The 25,877-nt window shown below is 42.5% G+C and overlaps 1 protein-coding gene across 2 annotated transcripts in view; it reads right to left on the bottom strand.

Annotated features, from left to right (window-relative positions):
* Positions 1 to 17,683: 17,683 nt before the first annotated feature.
* WDR59 (WD repeat domain 59) overlaps positions 17,684 to 25,877 on the bottom strand; it is a gene marked incomplete at its 5' end in the record, with an annotated part of 88,776 nt that continues 80,582 nt past the window's right edge. For both annotated transcript variants that reach the window (XM_079722954.1, XM_079722955.1), the window contains one exon: positions 17,684 to 18,432. In XM_079722954.1, the coding sequence (XP_079579080.1) occupies positions 18,197 to 18,432 (236 nt within the window). In that variant the 3' untranslated portion in view covers positions 17,684 to 18,196. The remainder of the gene's footprint in view (positions 18,433 to 25,877) is intronic.

Raw genomic sequence — 25,877 nt, 5'->3', positions numbered from 1 at the left:
TCACGTCTCTTCTCTGTTCTGACCCTCCTGCCTCCCTAAGGACTCTTATGATTACATTGGGCCCAACTGGTTAATCCAGGACAATCTCTCTATCTCAAGATCCTTGATTTAATAACATCTGTAAAGTCTCTTTTACCATGTACTGTAGACTGAATGTCCATGTTCCCCCAAAATTCATAGGCTGAAACCTAATCCCCAGTGGGATGGTACTAGGAGATGGGAGTTTGCGAGGTGATTAGGTGATAAAGGTGGAGCCCTCATGAATGGGATTAGTGCCCTTATAAAAGAGATTCCAGAGAGCTCCCTAATCCCTCCGTCCTGTGAGGACACAGCAAGAAGACTGTTACCTGTAAATCAGGAAGTGAGTTCTCACCAGACACTGAATCTGCCAGTGAGAAATAAATGTCTGTTGTTTATTGGCTACTCAAGTCTATGGAATTTTGTTATAGTGGCCCAAACAGACTAAGATACCATGTAAGATAACAAATTCACAAGTTCCTGGGATTAGGATGTGTATATCTTTGGGGAGGGGGCCATAATTCAGCCTAACACAGTGAGATTTTATACCGTAAGCTTCCTACAATAATGCTTTTACAAATGAATAGAAAACAGAATTTTAGTTCTGGTCTAGATTTTATTAGTTTGCTCTTGTTGCCCAACTTGGCATTCAAGTAGCCAGAGCTAACCAGCCATGGGAACCTCTGAGAGTTTTCAAAATCCCTCCAGGGTTGAGATGCGTAACTATCACTTGATAAGGCTAAGAGACATCAGGTGTTTATGACCTCTCCGCTCTATGAGCTGGCCAAGACATGGCTGCTTTAATCCTTTAGGGTATTTCCAACTATACTCTCAACATCACACAATGCTCCTAATGACAAAGTCTTAAAAAAAAAGAACAGAGTCCATGAGGAAAAGGAAGCTATTACAATCAGCAAGATAAACAAAAGCGCTGGACTTCCTTGGTGGCTCAGTGGTTAAGAATCCACCTGCCAATGCAGGGGACATGGGTACAAGCCCTGGTCTGGGAAGATCCCACATGCCGTGGAGGAACTAAGCCCGTGCACAACAACTACTGAGCCTGCGCTCTAGAGCCTGCGAGACACAACTACTGAGCCTGCGTGTCACAACTACTAAAGTCCGTTCATCTAGAGCCCGTGCTCTGCAACAAGACAAGCCACCGGCATGAGAAGCCCGCACACCGCAAGGAAAAGTAGCCCCTGCTTGCCGCAACTAGAGAAAGCCCATGCGCAGCAACGAAGACCCAACGTAGCCAAAAATAAATTAAAAAAAATTTTTAAGCCCTTTTTTATAGTCACCCCTATGAAAATAATAAATCCCCCAAGCTAGAACGTCATAAGGTAGATTCTATCTTCCATTCTGCTTTTTAAAAAGTATATCGAGGGCTTCCCTGGTGGCGCAGTGGTTGCGAGTCCGCCTGCCGATGCAGGGGACATGGGTTCGTGCCCCAGTCTGGGAAGATCCCACATGCTGCAGAGCGGCTGGGCCCGTGAGCCATGGCCGCTGAGCCTGCGCATCCGGAGCCTGTGCTCTGCAACGGGAGAGGCCACAGCAGTGAGAAGCCCGCGTACCACAAAAAAAAAAAAAAAAAAGTATATCGAATTTTTAAAGCTAATATAGAATTAGGCAAGTACATAAAATTTTTTTACACTTAGGAGTTTCCAGAGTAGATTATTATTTCAAATGCAATAGAAACTGCAAATGACTCTGTAAAACAAGGACAAATCAACAACAGAAATGGGCTAGGTGAGCTGAGAGACAGTAGTAATCTCCATCTTTAGATTGGAAATTTGTTGCTTAAAAGTGAAAGGAATAATACAATTTACTTTAAACAATATCTTTACCTGAAAGCCTCAAAGCCCCGTCCAACAAGTCAGTGGATGTCAGCATTTTATATAACTGAGTGAATAATGACTAAAAAGAGATTTTTGTGTTCAAGATATGCAGATGTCACAATCAATTTGTTGCACCATGGTAGTAAACGAGCTCATTTGTTTTCACTGATCTCTTACCCTTACATATGAAGAAATGGAAGAATAAAAGGTCAGATGGGAGGTAGATAGGACATCTGCCTGAGACAATTAAGACGAACACCTAACAACAGCATCCAGTCACATAGTGCCTACTTCTGACCTAGTAATGATGGGAAAGTAGTCCTGAATTATAGTTCTGGTTTCTTAGCTGAAAACTTGTCATGAGAAACACCTGCTTAATTTCTCAGTGGCTATTTCTTTACCTGAAAAATATCAGTAAGAATAAGAAACTTGACAGGGACAGTTCCACATTTCATCTGGAATTCTAAGGTTGATTTGTCAAAAAACAACTGTGCAATGGGGGCTGATGGGTAGATACAGAAGCAAAACAGAGAGAGTGCAGAATCCAGTGAGCTCTTAACAGGCAGCAGGAAGAATGGCTACAACTCATGTTAGGAGGACGAGAAGAGGTGCCAAATTCCATCTACCTACATCAGAAAGTAAAGATTGGTAAGGATGAAGTTTGAAAGACAACCAGAATGTATGATGCTCTGAATTGAAAAATGTGTAATTAACTCCAGTTCAAAGATGTGGACTCGAGAGCCAGACACGGAAAGGCCTGGGCTTGTCCATACGGGGTTTGGTGGATCCAAGTTCCCACGTTCTGTCTGCCCTTTCTGGCGTGTTGCCTTGAAACACTCTCAGGTGTGGTAGGAAGCTAGCGATGCTTACTCAGCTCCCCTAAGTGGATGAGTTTGCAATCCTAAAAAGGCATAAATAATAAACATATAGATGGTGAGGAAATAAAGTTTTGATATATACTGTGTAAAACCAGGTGTGAAAAGTTGTATAATCGTTGTGCCTCTTTTTATAGGCTTTATTCAGTTCTCAGTGGTTTGAAACATTTCAGATAATCTGATATACTAGAGAATTTAACATCTAATTTTAATTGTAATCCTTAGGAAGATTTAACTAATTCAGTGTGCTGTCAACATTTCAATGCTGAAGAATTCTGGTTTTCTAAATGTATATGTTTGATTTTTAACATATAGAAATGTTTTAAAAATTTAACCTTACTGAATGTATACTTCGATTTACTGGATTTGTAAGAGTTATCTAAATCCTTAGCAAGATTTCAGTTAGCCCTGTAAGGCTCTCTCTTAGGTGCTTGCAAAATTCTGACTTAAGGAAAGAGCTTAACTTTCTTATCAATACATAAACTGTACAGAAGAGTAAGTTCTTTATAGAGAATACTAGCTAATGAACGCAGAAGGAATGATAGACCTGGAATAGCATCATTCTGCAAGCCCTAATAAAGCAATGATTCTGGGCAATGATCATCACCTGCCAAAAACATCAGGTAAGAAGCTGAAAGGTTGTATTAACAATGGATGCATCCAGCTGACAAAATGTGAACCCTTGTATTATTTTTCACATCACAAAAAGAGAAACAACCAGACCTTATGTGTCTCCTGATAGAAGTACACAACACTAAATTGAATGTATTCTTGCCCAAAACCCAAGTCTGAATATGATAACTCTCTAGATTACGGTTGTCAAATTTAGCAAATAAAAATACAAGATGACCAAATATTGCACTACTGAGCACTCTTACACTATAAAAGATTCATTGTTTAGTCAAAATTCAAATTTAGGGCTTCCTTAGTGGTGCAGTGGTTGAGAGTCCGCCTGCCGATGCAGGGGACACGGGTTCGTGCCCCGGTCCGGGAAGATCCCACATGCCGCGGAGCGGCTGGGCCCGTGAGCCATGGCCGCTGAGCCTGCGCGTCCGGAGCCTGTGCTCCGCAATGGGAGAGGCCACAACAGTGAGAGGCCCGCGTACCGCAAAAAAAAAAAAAAAAAAAAAAAAAAATTCAAATTTAATTGGGTGTCCTGTATTTTATCTGGAAACCCTACTCTAAATCTAACTACCAGTTCACAGGAAATAGAATGAATACAATCAACAAAATCTAGAATGTAGAAAACTCTCCAGGACACATGTCCTTCTACAAATAATTTGCAAAGAAACAATAGTTTATTTGCTAACTGGAAGAAAAAAACATTTTATTCTTTGACAGAAAAATTGCAAGGATGAAAAAGGGAGGAAACCTACAGATCCTTTGGATTAAAAGAGACTTGATAGACATGGCAATAAATTTAAAGTGTGGACTTTGGATCTTGATTGGAATAAACATTTGTGACACAATTTAGGAAATATGAAAACTAACTGAATATTTAGGAATCAGTGTTAAAAGTTTTAAGTAGCATGGTTGGATTTCACAAGAGAATTTTTATCTTTTAAAGATACATATTGAAGTGTTGTTGATGAAATGATATGATGTCTGAGACTGGCTACAAAACAATCCCATGGCAAGTTGGGAGGGGTAGGGTGTCAGGAATAGAGATAAAAATGGGATAGGCAGGTATTGACAATTGTGAAAGCTGGTGAGACATACGTGAGAGCTCATTATACTATTTTACCTTTGTAAATATTTGAAAAAATTTTTAAGTTAAAAAAAAATTAATTTACTTATTTTTCATTGCATTGTGTCTTCATTGCTGTGCATGGGCTTTCTCTAGTTGCACTGCATGGGCTTCTCATTGAGGTGGCTTCTCTTTGTTGCGGAGCACAGGCTCCAGGCATGCGGGCTTCAGCAGTTGTGGCTCATGGGCTCTAGAGTGCAGGCTCAGTAGTTGTGGCACACGGGCTTAGTTGCTCTGCGTCATATGGGATCTTACTGGACCAGGGCTTGAACCCGTGTCCCCTGCATTGGCAGGCAGACTCCCAACCACTGTGCCATAAGGGAAGTCCCTAAAAACTTTTTTTAAAGGGAGGTGTTTAAGAAAAACTGAGGGGTAAACATGTAACTTAAATAGAATATTAATTATGACCCAAAACAAATTTGCATGCCTTCATAATAATTGAAAGGAATGATAAATTTAAGTTATGTTTTAGTGAAAATAAATATGCTATTTTTTTCCCCTTGGGGGCTCTCAGGAATGGAACTGAAATGTACATAGAAAGGACCAGTTTAAAGATGGGGAACTACATAAAAAGGAAAGAAATTGGGTCATTTGTAGAGATGTGGATGGACCTAAAGACTGTCATACAGAGTGAAGTAAGTCAGAAAGAGAAAAACAAATACCGTATATTAACGCATGTATACGGAATCTAGAAATGGTACAGATGAACTGGCTTGCAAGGCAGAAATAGAGACACAGATGTAGAGAACAAACATATGGACACCAAGGGGGAAAAATGGGGTTGGGGGTGGTGGGATGAATTGGGAGATTGGGATTGACATATATATACTAATACGTATAAAATAGATAACTAATAAGAACCTGCTATATAAAAAAATAAAATAAAATTCAAAAAAAATATATGAACTGGAAAAAAAAATAAAGATGGGGAACTAAGTGGAAGAAGCATCATGGAAACAGAAAAATGTATGTCCCACATTCTTTCATTTCACAATGGCTAGAAAATACGACTGAAGTCAGAAGCCTCCACATAAAATTAGAACTTAGTGAGAGACCTTGAAAATAATAAGAGCACTATTGGTGCAGCATCGTACCTGGTTAAAGACCATTAAAAAAAAGACCAATTTAGCAAATATTTACAAACCATTTCCCACAATATTTAAGTTATGACACCGTAACTTATGTATGATACCATAATGACAGATACAAGTTATTACACATTTGTCCAAACCCACAGAATGTACAGCACCAAGAGTGAACCCTAAGGTAAGCCATGGATTTTGGGTGATGATGTGTCAGTGTAGGTTCATCATTTGTAATAAATGTAACATTCTGTGTTGGGGGGATGTTGGTAACATAGGAGACTACGTATGTGTGGGGAAGCGGGTAGATGGGAACTTTCTGTACTTCCCACTCAACTTTGCTGTGAACCTAAAACTAAAATAACAGTCTCTTTTTTTAAAACGTTAGGTTCCCTTTGATCATCACTGCCAATCTTGGTCTCCCTGCTGCTCCAAGGTAACCATAGCTATTGGTTTAACATGTGTTCTTCCAGAATGTTCTCCATGCATTTATAGGTATGTACAGGTACCATAGAAAATGCGTAGCTTCATAGTGTGTTTTTGTTTGTTTGTCTTGAGTTCTTTTCTTGCTGTCATCTGACTGATAAAAGACCTTTGATTAAAGGTTAATGTATCATTAAGATACTGACGGATAACACTTTGACCTGTGGCCCTTTTATACACCATTTGTTAAAAAAAAAATGACTCGAGAATAAGAAAAGCTACTAAGTTGCTCAGGATTTGGTTGAGTGGATAAAACTTGGTTTGTTACCTTGAAAGTGGTATTAGTCTGACAAAATTTATTGTAATTGTGGGTGCACCAGAGGAAAGCTGTTCCTTACGGCCAAAGTTTGGTCTGAGTCCCTGGGAGAGGTCTTGCTGTTCTCCTGGTGAACAGACAGTGTCATATCAACATTGGACAGGGCCACTCTGAGACCATGTGGAGCAAGACGAGAACCAGACCACCTGGGAGTCGTGTCTGAACACAAATAAAAGCTGAACACGATCCAAGCCCTAAAATACCAGCCTTCCCCCTCTCCTAGCCAGTATAAGTGACGGCTGCTTCTTTACCAACTACAGGTGTAGCCTCACTCTGGTCTCCCCTCTCTCTCATTACGTTTTATTAATGTATCTAATCATAGAATTATCCTTGCTTCTGACAGGAACATAACATCCAACACGGAGCAAACCTCCACTTCCATGAACTCACATCAAAATCACCTAACACAAGTGCAAACCCTGTAAGAAGGTCCTTAGAGCAGCCTCTCACCAAGATGTCCCAGGGTCCAGGGCGAGTGGTCTCCCTCTCTGCAACAGGCAAAAAAATCTCACCTTGTTCACCCAGAAGTGTGATTCTGATGATCTTCAGCTGGATGGTATTGAGAAAGGTTTGCTTTAAAACTTTAAATCCAGTTATAAGGACTTCCCTGGTGATCCAGTGGGTAAGACTCCGTGCTCCCAATGCAGGGGGCCCAGGCTCGATCCCTGGTCAGGGAACCAGATCCACGTGCATGCCACAACTAAGAAGTGCACATGCCGTAACTAAAGATCCCATGTGCTACAACTAAGACCTCGCACAGCCTAAATAAATAAATAGTTTTAAAAATATTATTAAAAAATAAAATAAAACCAGTTATAAGATAAATAAGTACCAGGGATGTAATATACAATGATAAATATAATTTACACTGCTGTATGTTATATATGAAAGTTAAGAGAGTAAATCCTAAGAGTTCTCATCAGAAGAAAAAGTATTTTTTCCAATTCTTTGATTTTGTATCTAAATGAAGGATGTTCACTAAACTTACTGTGATAATAACTTCATGATTTATGTAAGTCAAATCCTTATGCTGTATACCTTAAACATATACAGTGCTATATGTCTATTATATCTCCATAAAACTAGAAAAAAGACCTTTAAAAACAATGGATCCTGCCCACAAATACGTACTCATAGGTCAACCCTCCTTAATGATTGCTTCTCACAGTGAGTAGATTTAGTGGTCGCCTTTCCAAACTCTATTTCCCATTGCTCTCGGTAACCACCACTAATCTCATTTTTTCAGGTAACTGCCCCCACTCAGCTTACCTGTTCAACTCCTTGGCTTCCGGGGGCCCCAGGGACTCAGGTCCTCTCTATGAGGCCAGTGTAGACCTCCTTCCTCTCACTGGGCCCAGGGAGCCTCCAGGGCCACCCGCAGGGTGCTCCGAGTTTGCTGCCAAGCACTTTCCCCACAGCTGGGGGCGCTCAAGTCCTCACTACACCGGGAAGCCCAGAGGAAGAAGGACTGGAGTTGGAAATGGGATTATTATTCCACGATTTTAAATGTGCACACGTGCATTTTTTGGTTTGTTTTACACAATTAGAATGCTAACATAAATATAAGTTCTTTATCATGTCTTTTTCACTTCATATATTACCAGTATTGGCTCCACGTTGCTCCAAACTTTTTTTTTAATTAAAAAAAAATTATTTATTTATTTATTTATTTATTTTTGGGCTGTGTTGGATCTTTGTTGCTGCACGCGGGCTTTCTCTAGTTGTGGCGAGCAGGGGCTACTCTTTGTTGAGGTGCGCGGGCTTCTCATTGCGGTGACTTCTCTTGTTGTGGAGCACAGGTTCTAGGAGCATGGGCTTCGGTCGTTGTGCCTCGCCGGCTCAATAGTTGTGGCCCACGGGCTTAGTTGCTCCGCGGCATGTGGGATCTTCCCGGACCAGGGATCAAACCCATGTTCCCTGCGTTGGCAGGCAGATTCTTAACCACTGCGCCACCAGGGAAGCCCCACTCCAAACTTTCTGAATTCAAATTTCTTGGAACAGACTTCAGCTAGCTTGCTTGAGATAGAATCCCTCTTTCCTTTTACTCTTTATAATTGTCTTTTGAGACTATTTTGGAAGAAGAGTCAACTTTTCTTGGCAGCATAATCATTCCAAGGATTGTAATATACATCATGCCAAAACTCTTTAGGGAAGGACTTTTAAAATCTGATTTTAGTTGTCATTACCTATTAATTAAGCTATCAATATTAACCTTCAAGTTAATTACTTCAGGCCAATACCTCAGACCAGACTGGTATCACATCTGAAATGTGAAACACACCCATAAAATTTACCTAGTAATAAATCTGCTCAACAAAAGCCTCACAATATAAGCACCTATTCTTTGGGTGTGTGCCTTTCTGACCCATGTCAACATTTTGCCCCAGATACAGCTGTCCTGTTTAAAACAAAACTGAGGAACTGGAGTGGTTTGCTTCCAGCTGTCTCAAATACACAAAATTCTTCTCAGTCAAGCACTGAGCTGCCAATTAAAACTTTTTATATTTTTTTTTTTTTTTTTTTGTGGTATGCGGGCCTCTCACTGTTGTGGCCTCTCCCGTTGCGGAGCACAGGCTCCGGATGCGCAGGCTCAGCAGCCATGGCTCACGGGCCCAGCCGCTCCGCGGCATATGGGATCCTCCCAGACCGGGGCACGAACCCGTATCCCCTGCATCGGCAGGCGGACTCTCAACCACTGCGCCACCAGGGAGGCCCAAAACTTTTTATATTTAAAAAAGTTGCTCGTTTGTTTTTGACAAGGAAACCTTACAGTATTTACTTGCTTTTTGTTACATTAAAAAGTCAAAGTAACATATTAAAAAAAACAAATAGTACAAAAAATTAAAAATAAAAAGTAAAATTATTTTCCATCCCAAACCCCTCCAGGCCTATTCTCCGGAGAACATTCCTTTTAATAGTGTATCCTTTGAGAAATTTTCTATGCCTTTATAAATGTATATGTATATATCACTTAAAAAAACAGAAACAGGACCGTACTCGATACAGTTTGTCAGTACGTTCTTTCACTTAACAATATATATAGCAGCACAAACACCCTGCATCCATGTTTTCCCAATGGTGGCATAATATTCCATTGTATGAACACATCACAATTTATTTAATCAGTCCCCGATTGATGAGCATTTAGGTTGTCTCATTTTTTTCCACTATAATAAACAATGTGAAAATAAACATGCTCATACAAGCGTTTTCGTGCATTTGTGTAACTGCCTCTGTGGAATAAATTCCTAAAAAGGAAATTGAGTCTAAGGGTTGGGTAGTGAACAGTTTGAGAGCTACTGACATTGTTTTCTAAGAAGGCTGTACCAATTACCACTCTCACCCACAGTATATAATGCTGTATGCTTCCCCACACACTAGCCAACATTTGTGCTTCTTCAACTTTATCTTCACCAGTCTGATGGGTGGAAAAATGACATTTCCTGTGTGTGTTTTTGTGTGTGTGCCAGTCCACCATGAGTGCAAGGTTACTGCCAATTCTGAACATGGTGACTCAATTAAATAAATCAAGGTAGTAACAGGGATGGTTGATATTTCAAAAGTTTATCCTTGGGGACTTCCCTGGTGGCGCAGTGGTTAAGAATCCACCTGCCAATGCAGGGGATACGGGTTCAAGCCCTGGTCCGGGAAGATCCCACATGCCGTGGAGCAACTAAGACCATGCGCCACTGAGCCTGCACTCTAGAGCCCGTGAGCCACAACTACTGAGCCCACATGTCACAACTACTGAAGCCCACGCGCCTAGAGCCCATGCTCTGCAACAAGAGAAGCCACCTCAATGAGAAGCCCATGCACCGCAACGAAGAGTAGCCCCTGCTCACCACAACTATAGAAAGCCCGTGTGCAGCAACGAAAGACCCAATGCAGCCAAAAATAAATAAATTATTTTTTTTTAAGTTTATCCTTATGTCTAAGAGTGATCAATCGGCTTTGCAGCCTAAATTGGAAAGATTAATTATATACTGAGCAGTGCTTGGGAGTCACTTTCTGATTACTCTTTTTTTCAAAATTTGTCTATTCTTAATTTTATTTTTTGGCCATACCACATGGCTTGCAGGACCTTAGTTCCCCGACCAGGGACTGAACTCACGCCCTCAGCAGTGAAAGCACAGAGTCCTAACCACTGGACAGCCAGGGAATTCCCTTCTGATTACTCTTTGATCTTAAAATGTCAAGCTAAGAATTGAGGGAACTAACAAGATGACATAAGGAATGATTACAATTTTGATTCAGTTATTTAGAAATATCAGCACATGTCATTTGAAATCATGATAATGATGACAATGAATATTGTATGTGCATGTGAAACAGGCAGTCCTAAGAATAGGCTAATAGGAAAGGGAGTACAGTACATCTTCAAACTTTGCCTCACCTCTTCTGAATAGCTTTGGAAGAAAGTTATTACTGTCACTAAGAGAAATTTAAAATTCCTTACTGAAACTCATTTAAACAACCTTTTTATTTTAGAAGAGATTTAGACTTACAGAAAAATTGCAAAGATACTACAGACAGTTCCCAGACACCCCACACCCAGTTTCCCTATTTATTAACTCCGTACATTAATATGGTACATTTGTCACAATGAATAAACCAATATTGACTGGTATGTTATTATGAACTAAAGTTCATCCTTTACTCAGATCTCCTTAGTTTTTCCCTAATGTCCTTTTTCTGTTCCAGGGTCCCATCCAGAATGCCACGTTACATTTAGTTGTCACGTCTCCTTTGGCTCCTCTGGGCTGTGACAGTTTTTCAGTTTCCTTGTTTGATGACCTTGACAGTTTTGAGGAGTCCTGGCCAGGTATTTTGTAGAATGTCCCTCAGTTGGGATTTGTCTGATGTTTTTCTCATCATTAGACTGGGCTTATGGATTTGGGAGAGGATGACCATAGAGGTAAAATGCCCTATTCGTCACATTATTGTATCACACTGTCAACATGACTAATCAGTCACTGTTGACCTTGATCATCTGGCCGAGGGACATACATTTATTAACTTTCTCTGTTGACATAAGCAAGGTTACAGGACATGACGAGTTGAGTCCTGAGGGTTTCCAAAGTAAATTGTGGTGGCGAGGCTGATTATCAGGCAGTTAGGAGACCCCTCATTCTCTAGGAGACCCGGCCAAGGGAGCAGAAAGAACTCTATGCCAGAGCATACTGAACTTTGAAGCAATCTTGGAAATTCAGAAATATATTGTTCAAAATGACCCCACTGGGGTAATAAGTACTGTTACTCATACGTTACAGAAGAGGAAAGTGAGGCACAGTGCCAAGGATACAGGCAAGCTGAGATGCAATCCGCACATTCTGGCCACAGGGTCCAGGCTCTTACCACTGTGCGTACTGCCTCACCAATGCTATCTGTTGTCTTAACTTGCATTTCCCAGATTACCTGTGAGATGGGGCATCTTTCCTTTGGTGTATTGGCTATTGGACTTCAAGACCTCATTTTGGACAGGTGATACAAAGAAGGAGCCATGAGGAACAGATTCAGGGTGAGACCCCAGAGTCAGAGCTGGCAGAGACCTGGAGGGGTGGCATCCCATGCCCAAAGTGGGGGCCCTGCTGGAGCCAGCAGCTGGAATCATCTCAGGGTATAATTTAAGCACGACCCTTGGTGAGGATTGCCAGATTTAGCAAATAAAAATACAAGATCTGGGACTTCCCTGGTGGCTCAGTGGTTAAAAATCCACCTGCCAATGCAGGGGACACGGGTTCAAGCCCTGGTCCGGGAAGATCCCACATGTCGTGGAGCAACGAAGCCCATGCGGCACAAAAGAGTAGCCCCCGCTGGTCGCAACTAGAGAAAGCCCGCGCGCAGCAACGAAGACCCAACGTAGCCAAACAACAACAAAAAATACAAGATCTACACTTAATTTGAACCTCAGATGAACAACTTGTATGTTCCAAGTGAAATTCAAATTGACCGGGGCATCCCGTATTTTAACACTCCCCTTGGCTGCATGACCCCCAAGCCTGATTTCCAGCCCTCCTAGATTCTGTGAGCTACTTCTCTTTCACTGATTATTCCCAGCTGTGGTAGAGTCGGCTGTGGCTGAACTAAAACGCTTTACACTGTGACTCTACCAACATGGGAAGACAAATGGAAGATCTAGAAGGCGGAGGGTTTCAAGAAAAAAAAATGGGAGAGAAGACAAATTCTTTCTGTAAGAGAAAACTGTCCAATGTGCTTCATATGCAAAATGTCTTTCTAAAGAATTCCACTTAAAGTGTCTTTATAAAACAAATCATAACATCCACTTGCTTCCTGTATTTCTGGTACGTGCCTGATCCCCATAAGCTTTGGAATTTGCAACACCTGAAATAGTTCTGCCCCTTTTCCTAATAGGTGAGTAATTAGAGATTTACAGAAGCTCTGTGCCTGCACTACAGTCACACAGCAACGCTGGGGTGGGAACACAGGTCTGGAGATTCACAGTCCCTATTCCCACCACTCCAAATTTCTAACCCAGAAGACCTTCGTTATAAGCATAGTGCACACTAAAATGCAAGATCATGAAACAGAAGGAAGCATGTCTAATGAACAAGCATGTTTCTACAAAGGGTAGCACAGTGCCTGAAACCGAACGGATACTTGTTAAGTGGATGGGTGGAAAAGTAGAATCTGTCCTTTAAAAAAAAATTCTTTATTTAAGTATTAATGTATTGAGACGTATTAAGTGTTTGCCAACCCAAAGTTGATCTTTGAATGAAAGGACATAATGAGGTAGGTAGAGGGAACGCCATGATGTGTGAGAAATTTTCATACTAGAGGAGGTGATGGGCAGGACTTCAACTAGCTTTCCTTTTCCGATGGCATATATCTGTTCAATCACCGGATCGATGAATCTAGATAAATTGAGCAGATCTTTCCTTTCACAACTGGAGAACCAGGTATAGACTAGTCTGGTTTAATCTTTATCGGCAACCTCATTTCAGTCTTAGGAATCGATCAGATTCACCAAGTCTAGATCTCTGCTGCCACCTAGTGTTAACAGTTTCTCAGGTTTCAAAAGGTAGAAAGTCAGGAAGCTCTGTGCTCTGAAAAATTTCACCTGGAATTCCTACGACCATTTCTATTTCAGGATTTCCAACTCTATCAAAGCTTTTTATGGGTAAAACAAGAAAGACTATATCTTCTATTTGTACTGCACAACTATTTTACCTCTGTTGCGTCTGTGTCCAAAATGTTTACGGAAGGAAAAAAGTTTGATTAAGAAACAGGTTGGGGGCTTCCCTGGTGGCGCAGTGGTTGAGAGTCCGCCTGCTGATGCAGGGGACACAGGTTTGAGCCCCGGTCCGGGAGGATCCCACATGCCGCGGAGCGGCTGGGCCCGTGAGCCATGGCCACTGAGCCTGTGCGTCCGGAGCCTGTGCTCCACAACGGGAGAGGCCACAACAGTGAGAAGCCCGCATACCACAGAAAAAAAAAAAAAAGGAAAAGGAACAGGTTGGCCCAAGCCTCTTAAAGCCAGCAAGTTTTGCTGGGAAAAGTGGGACATTTCCTTGACAGGAAAGAAAATCCACCTATTTTGGATACCAGTGTTGATCTTTTCTCCCTTTCTTCCATTTCCGATCTCCATTAGAAAAAGAAGAAAAAACACAGAGACGGTTTTGGAGGTGTTCTTCATCAACGATTCTCTCTAAATCAAGATAGAGGCAGAAGACAGTAATGTCTGGCCTGGCCCCAGGCCTTTAAACCAGAGTTACTCCCAGTTTGGACACAGAGGCATCGAGCAGGGAGGGCCAGGTTATGGAGGCGATACTTTCAATCTTCTGAAAGCACTGAGAGTGAGAGACTGCTTTCCTGTGTGGCAATCCAGAGCCGTGACAGCAAAGCTGAGCTCAATGAGAAAAGGGACATCATTTCTATCTAATCGCTTCGCATCCTTTATACTGTATCTTGGCTGAACGTAGCCAAATAAAGATAGTACTAAGAGATTGTTATGAGAGTTATGTTACTGTAAGAGGAATATTTTTATGATAGAAGGAAAAGCCGGATACTCCTGTCTGTGCTTCTCTTACCTTTTTTTCTGTTAGTCCAAACTAAACGAATTTATCCATGGGCCTTCCCATACAGGACTTCCCAAACACTAACAGGCATCCCCCTTGGTGGTAAAGCTGAGGATTTCTGCTACTTGGTTCGGGAGGTAATAACCAGTCTCCCAGGATTAGTTGTATATTTTCAAAGTGATGGCCGAGTTCACATCCGTTATCTATTCCTGAAAGTTTTGACTGCTTTTCAATCACAAGTCTTACTGGAAAATAATGATAACTGCCATAAGGGAACAGAGTCAAAGGACTAAAATCGGAGCAAGAAACTAGATTTTGACATGAGCTCAAGCACTGGGGGAACAGGAAAAGATTGTTCTCTGCAAATGGTGTGACTTCATTGAGGAACATGACAGATCCTCAGTACAGTAAGTCCCCTACATACAAACCTTCAAGTTGCAAATCTTCAAAGATGAGAACGTGCCTGTCCAATCAAGTAAGTTAGTTCACGTGTCTGGCGTACACTGTCATGTGCGTGCATCCTCTACAAGTGATTGTGTTTTTGTGTACTTTATTGTACAGTACTGTTGCTGGGTAACACGAGGAGCTTACTAACGAAGACCTGATGGAATTGGAGGCCCAGAGAAAGGACGGAGAGAGACAAGAGGAAGAAGTAACTGAAGAACCGAAGAGATTCACAACAGAGGAAATGGCAAGGGGATTTTCTTTACTTGAGGAGGAGGCACTGTTAGTTTTTGAGGCACAGGACCCGAACATAGAACGGTACAAGAAGGCTGCAGCAGCCATTCAGAATGCAATCCAGTGCTACCGTGTCATCTATGACGAGAAAAAAGAGCTACTACCCGTTTTTTCAAGAGGGTAGATAGAATTCAGTCCAGCAAGGAACCAGAACCTTTGCCATCAACATCAGGCGTGAGTGAAACTGCAGCCTGCCCTCCGTCTCCTGTTGCTGACGATCCTTCAGCTCTACCATCTCCCACCTCCTCTCCCTCCTCCAGTCAGTAACTCTTCTTGCCTGTTCCCTCGATGCCAGCCCCTGTATGCCAGCTGTTGTGCTGTACTACTGTACTTTTCAAGGCACTGTACTGTAAGATTAAAAATGTTGTCTTTATTTTTTGTGTTCGTTATGTATTATTTGTGTGAAAAGTATTATAAACCTATTACAGTATGGTACTATATAGCCAACTGTGTTAGTTGGGTACCTAGGCTAACTTTGTCGGACTTACAAATTGGACTTACGAACGTGCTCTCGGAATGGAACTTGTTCGTACATAGGGGACTTACTGTAAAAACTTGTCGACTTATCCCGTGGTGCCATTACAGCAGTGTCGATACAAACAAGTGAACAAGAGTGGACAAATTCCGATTTCTTTGGCCGCCTCCTTTATCCACCTCCCATGTACCTACTACACCTAGTTATTCAGCCCACTCTGCAAAGACGCTGGCATCTTACCTCGGATCATAGCTCAAGGTTAAACCTCTGCTCTCACTGCACAGGATCCAGGCCTTTCTTATGTCATGGTGTTTTGTGCCCAGTAACACAGGGATGATGTTCATATAAGCATCATCCAAAACAGCACTTTGAAAACGTTTTGACCACAACCCTCAGGATGGAAGGAATTTACACCGTGATCTGTTATACACATGTGCAGGTGTGTGCATATACACTGGTAAACAAGTTACAGAAAACAATGTTTACCCTATGTCTGGTAAGTTCTGATACGTCTCTTCTACTCTGTTTCATTTTTTAAAATTCTGGTTTTTATCCACTACATTGATTTCACAGTCTATTAATGGGTCCTGACTTGTAGTTTAAAACACAGTGATGCAGGGCTTCCCTGGTGGCGCAGTGGTTGAGAGTCCGCCTGCCGATGCAGGGGATGCGGGTTCGTGCCCCGGTCTGGGAAGATCCCACATGCCGCAGAGCGGCTGGGCCCGTGAGCCATGGCCGCTGAGCCTGTGCTCCGGAGCCTGTGCTCCGCAAGGGGAGAGGCCACAACAGTGAGAGGCCCGCCTACCGCAAAAAAAAAAAAAAAAAAAAAAAAAAAAAAAAACACAGTGATGCAGACTTCCCCAGTGGCGCAGGGGTTAAGAATCCGCCTGTCAATGCAGGGGACGCAGGTTCGAGCCCTGGTCCGGGAAGATCCCACATGCTGCAGAGCAACTAATCCCGTGCACCACAACTACTGAGCCTGTGCTCTAGAGCCCATGAACCACAACTACTGAACTCACATGCCACAACTACTGAAACCCGCACACCTAGAGCCCGTGCTCCACAAGAGAAGCCACCGCAATGAGAAGCCCGCGCACCACAACGAAGAGTAGCCCTCGCTCGCCACAACTAGAGAAAGCCCTTGCACAGCAACAAAGACCCAATGCAGCCAAAAACTAAATGAATGAAAATTCAAGAACAAAACAAGACAAACAAACAAAAACCCCACAGTGATGTACAACACTTTCACATTTCGAGACATGGGAGTTATATTTCTTAAGCTAATCAATTTGGAATTGTAAAATTCTAAGAAATAAATATAGGGACTTCCCTGGTGGTCCAATGGTAAAGAATCTGCCTTCTGATGCAGGGGACGCGGGTTCAATCCCTGGTCAGGGAGCTGAGATCCCACTTGCTGTGGGGCAACTAAGCCTGCGCGCCACAACTGCTGAGGCCGTGCGCCTCAACTAGAGAGCCCACATGCCACAACTACAGAGCCCACATGCTCTGGAGCCTGCATGCCATAACTAGAGACAGAAAGCCCACATGCCACAACTAGAGAGAAGCCCACGCTGCAACAAAAGATCCCTTCGTGCCACAACTAAGACCCGATGCAGACAAAAAAAAAATTAGAAATAAATAAATAAATACAAATTTCAGTAGCAACATTGAAAAGAAGATGTCTCTTTCCTGGCACATACAAAATGGGAAGCATTGAGAATCATTCTGGAGAATTGGTGGATGAAGATAAACATGGGTCAAAGCCTATGAAGGAGCCCAAGGAAAGAGTGAAGGCATTTACGGGAACCCAGCCAACCTACACAGTGGCAACGGGAGACTCTCTCAGCAATGCTGCCAGGTAATTTCATTTTCCTTTGTTAAAAGAAATGATTTTTAAAAAACTCTTGGGGTTGGGAAGAACCTTAGATGTCAAATTCTATTTTCTCCTGTTGGATGACAAAAGCAAATCAGCATTTCCTTTGAAAATATGAGCACTGACTTTGGTCCTATCCCAAAGAGTTAATTTCAATTAGAAGTAGAATAAAAAAAGATTCACTAAAATATCGTTCAACTTCATCTCTTTGTTTTTCAAACGATTACTAGAATTTTATTAGCCAAGGGAGAATAGCTGGAAGAGAAATAACAAAAAAAATACATCTTAAGGATCCTTAAGAACATTACGTATTTATAATTTAAGTATATTTTAAAAGGCCACAGTCCATCAGTTCATAAATGCATAAACTTATGTCACAGGCCCATTTGTCCACTGTCCTTTGCAACCAACCTTGATCTCTCTGAGGGCATCAGAAAGGATGCTGTCATCTTAAAGGTAAACACGGCTCTGAAGGCAGGTGCTTTTCTCCAAGAAAACTTCCACTTGCCTGCGTCCTCCTCCACCAACATCCATGCCACCAACAGCCAACCAAAGAGAAGCAAAGGCTCATGAATGGCTGGCACCATGTCAGTCTTTGAGGAGAACACATCCCTGTCTAGTTAGGGGTGGGTTCTGGAGCCTCTCTCCCGGCAGAGAGCTTGTCAACCGGCATTGACGGGTTCTCTGGGATTTCCCACAACTCCCATGGGCTGTCAGTTCAGAAAGTGCTTTCAAGCAGGCAGTGGCACCCACACCCGGTGGGACACACCTCCTGGGTCCGAAACCACTCCATCATGTGGCTGGTGTGTCCCCCATGCCCGCAGGTCAGGCAGAAGTTGGACGACCCTCGCACGGCCACGTGGCAGATGGCGCACTGGAACGTGAAGCCTTTGCAGATGGCGCACTGCGTGCCCCTGACCTCGCTCCGGCAGTGGCTGCAGTACACACCGAACTCTGGAGAAGGGTGGAGATGGCCGAAAAAGAGACATGGTGAGTTCAGTTCTGCAAAGGGGAGCCAGGCATTGTGAGTAAGAACGAGGTACTCATTTGGGGGATTCTGTAGGATCCTATTAGACCCCTGCTGTTCAATTTTCTTTTTTTTAATGGCGGAACCCCTTCTACAACCTCACTAAGTCTTTTAAAGAGGAGCTGCTGTCGTCACCACAGTGGAAGGGTGCGGGCAGAGGGTGCAGCAGGCGCCTGGCTCCCCGAGGCCCTGGGTGGAAACCCCAGTGTCTGCAGCGGTCGAGGCTCCATCTCATTCCTCTTCCACCCCAACAGCTACAGATGCAGAGAAGGCAGTTAACAAACATGTGTCTGAAAGCACTGAAGGATCAGTCGACGCTCAGGCAAGAGCTGCTTGGTCTTACAATCTCTTCCCTACCTGCCTGCCAATGACCCAGCAGCCTAAGATGGACGGAGTCAGGCCACCACAGGGCTGCCCCAGCGCGGGGGAGAGCGGTTAGGACCGCCCTGCTCCGCTGGTCCCCGCCTGCCCCGAAGTCCCTGTCCGCTTCAGCCACGGCCCTGGGGCCAGGCGGCCCACGTTAACTACCCAGCTCCCTTGCTCACCCCCTGCTACCTGGAGATCCTTCCTCCTCCCAGACCGCCTTCCACTGCGCTGCATCGAGTGCAGACCTTCCCACGTGCTCTACAGGCTCTTTTGGGAACGGTCCCCTCACCATCTGGCCCTAACCAAACCCCGCTGCGTCTCGGCCTCCATCGAAGGGAAGGCCGGCTCTGTCTTACATCCTAAGGATGGAGGGGTGGGAGGGGAGGGTGGCGCACGGCTGCCTCCAGTCCGTGCTCTCCTCTTGAGGCTGCTGCCCCCCGGCTTCACTAGCCTTTCCCCTTTCCCTCTACTGTCATCTACCGACATTCTGGACACACACACACCCCCCATACCCTGAAGACTTCTGCTCTTGGTTCTCAATCTTCCCTTCACCCCAACCCTTGGCATCTTCAAAATCCATGCCACTAACCCTCTGCACACCTGGCCTCCCAGGTCACCGTCCTCTCGCCTCTAATCCACCACCGTCTTTCATTCTATCCAAAGTCCACTTGCACTTCCATGCGATCAGCCCCTCTCTGGCTGTAGCTTCCCCTCTGACCAGCCTGAATCACACGGTTCCACTTCATAGTCACTTTTTTGCAAACATCCTGAACTCCTTGGCCCCACTCTCCTTCACGGTACCACCTGGCAAAACCTTCACCTGGACGAGCCCCATCCCTGGCCTCCTCCGCGTCAGCCCGGGAGCGTTCCCATGGGAAGGCGCACCGTCAGGATGCTCGTCTCACTGACCGCACCTCCAGGTAGACTCCTGGCTTGTGTGCAGTGGTCAGGCTCTTCCTCCCCGACTCCCAGGTGCCCACCTCACACCTCTGCCGTGTTCTTAAACCCCTCCCGCATGCCCCTCTCTCTCTCTCACCCGATGGCCTCTTCCCTCCCTTCCCTAAGAAAACAGAAGCTTTCCAATGGGGGCCACTTCATCTCAACACCCCCAACCCGTCCCATCTCCCTCTTCTTTCACCTCCTACTGTAGAGGGAGGGTCCTGGGTTCTTTCCTCTGTCAAAGCCATCTCCTCTGCTTTGCCACAATAGGTAGTCATAAAAACGGACAAATAGAGACTAAATACATGGTAACTAAGGAAAAAATTGTATGGTAGTTCCTAGTTAAGGTAAATCCTGAGATAAACTGGTTTGAAAATTTGGGTTAAAAATAGCTATGTCTTGGGACTTCCCTGGTGGCACAGTGGTTAAGACTCCACCTGCCAATGCAGAGGTCACGGATTCGAGCCCTGGTCTGGGAAGATCCCACATGCCGTGGAGCAACTAAGCCCGTGCACCACGACTACTAAAGCCCGCATGCTGCAACTACTGAGCCCACGTGCTGCAATTACTGAAGCCTGTGCACCTAGAGCCTGTGCTCTGCAACAAGAGAAGCCACCACAGTGAGAAGCCCGCGCACCGCAATGAAGAGTAGCCCCCGCTCACTGCGACTAGAGAAAGCTCACACACAGCAAGGAAGACCCAACGCAGCACCCCCGCCCGCCCTCAGAAAAAAGCTGTCTTCTTTCTCTAAGCATAACTTTTTAAAAGAAATTTTATTGGAGTATAGTTGATTTACAATGTTGTGTTAGTTTCAAGTGTACAGCAAAGTGATTCAGTTATACATATATATATATTCATTCATTTTCAGATTATTTTCTCATATAGGTTATCACAGAATATTGAGTAGAGTTCCCTATGCTATACAGTAGGTCCCTGTTGGTTATCTATCATATATAGTAATGTGTGTATGTTAATCCCAAGTTCCTGATTTATCCTTCCCCCGTCACGTTTCCCCTTTGGTAACCATAAGTTTGTTTTCAGTATCTGTAAGTCTGTTTCTGTTTTGTAAATAAGTTTGTTTGTATCATTTTAAAAAAATTAGATTCCACATATGAGTGATATCATATAATATTTCTCTTTCTGGCTTACTTCACTTAGTATGATAATCTCTAGGTTCATCCATGATGCTGCAAATAGCATTATTTTGTTATTTTATGGCTGAATAATATTCCATTATATATACGTATCACATTTTCTTTATCCATTCATCTGTCAGTGGACATTTAAGTTGCTTCCATGTCTTGGCTATTGTGAATAGTGCTTCTATGAACATAGAGGTGAATGTGTCTTTTCAAAGTATGGTTTTCTCTGGATATATGTCCTGGAGTGGGATTGCTGGATCATATAGTAGTTCGATTTTTAGTTTGTTAAGGAACCTCTATAGTGGTTACACCAATTTACATTCCCACTAACAGTGTAGGAGGGTTCCCTTTTCTCCACACCCCCTCCAGCATTTATTGTTTGTAGACTTTTTGATGATGGCCATTCTGACTGGTGTGAGGTGATACCTCACTGTAGTTTTAATTTGCATTTCTCTGATAATTAGTGATGTTGAGCGCCTTTTCATGTGCCTGTTGGCCATCTGTATGTTTTCTTTGGAGAAATGTCTATTTAGGTCTTCTGCCCATTCTTTGATTGGGTTGTTTGGGGTTTTTTTTGATACAGAGCTGCATAAGCTGTTTGCATATTTTGGAGATTAATTCCTTATTGGTCGCTTCATTTGCAAACATTTTCTCCCATTCTGTGGGTTGTCTTTTTGTTTTGTTTATGGTTTCCTTTGCTCTGCAGAAGCTTTTAAACTTAATTAGGTCCCATTTATTTTTGGTTTTTTTTTTTGCGGTACGCGGGCCTCTCACTGTTGTGGCCTCTCCCGTTGCGGAGCACAGGCTCCGGACGCGCAGGCTCAGTGGCCATGGCTCACGGGCCCAGCCGCTCCGTGGCATGTGGGATCTTCCCGGACCGGGGCACGAACCCGTGTCCCCTGCATCGGCAGGCGGACTCTCAACCACTGCGCCACCAGGGAAGCCCTGTTTTTATTTTTATTACTCTAGGAGACAGATAAAAAAGATATTGCTGTGATTTATGTCAAAGGGTGTTCTGCCTATGTTTTCCTCTAAGAGTTGTATAGTGTCTGGCCTTACATTTAGGTCTTTGATCCATTTTGAGTTTATTTTTGAGTATGATGTCAGAGAGTGTTCTAATTTCATTCTTTTACATGTAGTTGTCCAGTTTTCCCAGCACCAGTTATTGAAGAGACTGTCTTTTCTCCATTGTATATTCTTGCCTCCTCTGTCATAGATTAACTGACCATAGGTGCATGGGTTTATCTCTGGGCTTTTTATCCTGTTCCATTGATCTATAGTTCTGTTTTTGCACCAGTACCACACTGTTTTGATTACTGTAGCTTTGTAGTACAGTCTGAAGTTAGGGAGCCTGATTCCTCCAGCTCCATTTTTCTTTCTCAGGATTGCTTTGGCTATGTGGGGTCTTTTGTGTTTCCATACAAATTAAAAAATTTTTTGTTCTAGTTCTGTAAAGCATAACTGTATATATTATGTAAGACTTTGCTTTGTGTTCTCATTAAAAACTGATTAGTTTATATTTCTTAAGTTTCCTTTACTGGTTTTATTGGTTTGAAAAGATTCAACATTTAAAATTACGAAAATGTAAAAACCGTGTGTTCATGTAAACTGAATGATAATAACACGTCTTTTTAAAAGGGTTGTTCTTTGGCACTTGAGATAACTGTATATGTAAACTATTCTCCACTTCTATCTGGGTAAAATGATTAAAATGTCATCTTGCTGAAAAATTCAATACATCATTAGTAATCATGTTTCTTTTTAGTGTGTCACTTAAACATAATTTCTAACATCCTTATTAACTTTAAGACCTTGAACTTATATTTTATTTAACTAACAAATAATCTTTAGGGGTGTGGACAATTTCTAAATGGATTTAAATTCCTAAAGAGAAAAAATACAAAAACACTAAGTCACTGAGCATAATCTTAATATTCTCTCTTGCCGCTCATTGTTGCACATAATGGCATGACCACTAGTTAACAGTTGGTAAGAGTATGCATCCACTTTGGGTGATGCTGGTAAACATGCTAACTTTTGCCATTTTAGGAGGTACAAAGGGATGTGGAATGTGTTCAAAATCACTTAGAAATGTACCATCTCCCAAGACTGAACCAGGAAGAAAAAGAAAATATGAACAGACCAATTACCAGTAATGAAATTCAATCAGTAATTTAAAAACTCCCAACAAACAAGAGTCCAGGACCAGAAGGCTTTAAGGGTGAATTCTACCAAACATTTAGAGAAGGGTTAACACCTATCCTTCTCAAACTATTCCAAAAAATCACAGAGGAAGGAACACTAGTAATTTACAAGGTCAGCATCACCCTGATACCAGAACCAGACAAAGATACCCCCCCAGAAAAGAAAATTACAGGCCAATATCACTGATGAACACAGATGTGAAAATTCTCAACAAAATTTTAACAGACTGAATCCAACAATACATTAAAAGGATCATACACCTTGATCAAGTGGATTCATCCCACGGATGCAAGGATTTTTCAGCAAATCAATCAGTGTGATACATCACATTAACAAATTGAGGAATAAAAACCATATGACCATCTCAATAGATGCAGAAAAAGCTTTTGACAAAATTATCCATTTATGATAAAAACTCTCCATAAAGTGGGCATAGAGGGAACATACCTCAACATAATAAAGGTCTTATATGACAAACCCACAGCTAACATCATACTCAACAGTGAAAAGCTGAAAGCATTTCCTCTAAGATCAGGAACAAGACAAGGATGCCCACTCTTGCCACTTTTATTCAACATAATACTGGAAGTCCTAGCCACAGCAAACAGACAAGAAAAATAAATAAATAAAAGAAATCCAAATTGGAAAGGAAGAAGCAAAAATGTCACTGTTTGCAGATGACATGATACCACACACAGAAAATCCTAAAGACACTACCAGAAAACTACTAGAGCTCATCAACGAATTCAGTAAAGTTGCAGGATACAAAATTAATATACAGAAATCTGTTGCATTTCTATACACTAACAATGAACTATCAGGAAGATAAATTAAGGAAACAATCCCATTTACATCACATCAAAAAGAATAAAATACCTAGGAATAAACCTACCTAAGGAGGTAGAAGACCTATACTCGGAAAACTATGACATTGATGAAAACCACAAAGCTGTCAAGTGTCTTTCACTGGAACACTGATAAACTTGGGGGATCTCAGGGAAGGAGGCACAGAATCACAGGTACAGGCTGTGCAGGTGAAACCTGGTAGAGGCGAAATGGATCATTCTTGGTTGCTAGCAGACAAACTAATAAGGACAATAAAAATACTGCTGGTACATGGAACGATCAAATTAGGATTCCCAAGGCTTTACGGAACCTCCAGGTGGAAGCTAACTCCAAAGGTTTAGTATCATACAATTCTAGTCTGTTAATCACAATGAAGAGTTATGTGTGTTAATTAACACCACATTACACAAACGTAAGTAAAACCAGCCAAGTAAATAAGACATTAAATTAATAAACTGAAACAGAAAATTGCTGAATAAAATTCAGGTGGGCAGATAGGAACTGGGGGAGGGCTGCACCTTCTCTACCACCATTCTGACCTAGCGCCTCATGCCTCAATAGAAAAAACAAAGACAAAAATCACCTTGCATATGGAGGTTTTTTTTCCTTTTTCCTTTTTTTAAAGAATACTCTGTCTAGCATTATCCCCTCAAAATAAAGGAAGCCTGGAGTCCCTTCTATAAATATCTGATCCCCTAAATGAAAACAACTTCATCCCTCAAATCTTGCTGCTGATATGGAGTGACCCTTGCAGATGTGATAAGTGTGAGAGGAAACTGCTGGTTTTCCACCAGGAGGAAGGAGACCAACTTGGCAACCTTGTCATATTCAATACCTGCTATTTCCTGTATTTGGGTAGTCTGACTCTTCCAAAGGAAAAACTTTAAGGATGAAATACTTAGTGTTTTTGTCTGTGACTCTTCCACAATCCACGCTCCCCCCTTCTGAAATTTTGTAGCATTGTTTGTAATGGTATTAGGACATACTATTCATTCTTGAACATCATTTAAGTCTTCATGAGCTTCTGTTTCATCTCTCTGATTGGATTATAGACTTCTTGAATGACCCCCTCCCCAAACCACACCTTACAGTTCTTTGTCCACCCCACAGAACCCAGCACGACCTTTATAATAGGAGATGTCAATACGTCTAGCTGATTGATGGACTGACACATCAGTTACATATCTCTGTGATTCATTTATTTTCCTGGAAACTAATTTTAAAAGACAAATTGCTCCAGGCCATCATTAATCTCTCCCTGATATACTTTCATGCATGTAGATGCTCTGAAAAATATGTACCCACATAGCATTTTCTGTTTGCATTTCTTTATGTACATGCACCAAGATAATCCATATTTGGGGCTTCCCTGGCGGCGCAGTGGTTAAGAATCCGCCTGCCAATGCAGGGGACATGGGTTCGAGCCCTGGCCCGGGAAGATCCCACATGCCACAGAGCAAATAAGCCCTTGCGCCACAACTACTGAGCCTGCACTCCAGAGCCCGCAAGCCACAACTACTGAACCCACGTGCCACAACTACTGAAGCCTGCGTGCCTAGAGCCTGTGCTCTGCAACAAGAGAAGACACGACAATGAGAAGCCTGAGCACCGCAACGAAGCGTAGCCCCCACTCGCCAAAACTAGAGAAAGCCCGTGCACAGCAACAAAGACCCAACACAGCCAAAAATTTAGAAAAACAAATAAATAAATTAATTTTAAAAAAGATAATCCATATTAAAATAATCCTTGTTATTCAATGTATGTATTAGTATGTGTGTATTTATATATTAGTTTTTTTTTAATTGAAACTATACTCGCACAACTTAAAGGGTCAAATTATTCTATGTATCGTGTTATGAAAAGCAGCATTCCCC

Source organism: Hyperoodon ampullatus (assembly GCF_949752795.1).
Source record: "Hyperoodon ampullatus genome assembly, chromosome: 18".
NCBI classification, from domain to species: domain Eukaryota; kingdom Metazoa; phylum Chordata; class Mammalia; order Artiodactyla; family Ziphiidae; genus Hyperoodon; species Hyperoodon ampullatus.
Note: the sequence above shows the minus strand (reverse complement) of the source record. Positions and strands in the feature narration are given on the sequence as shown.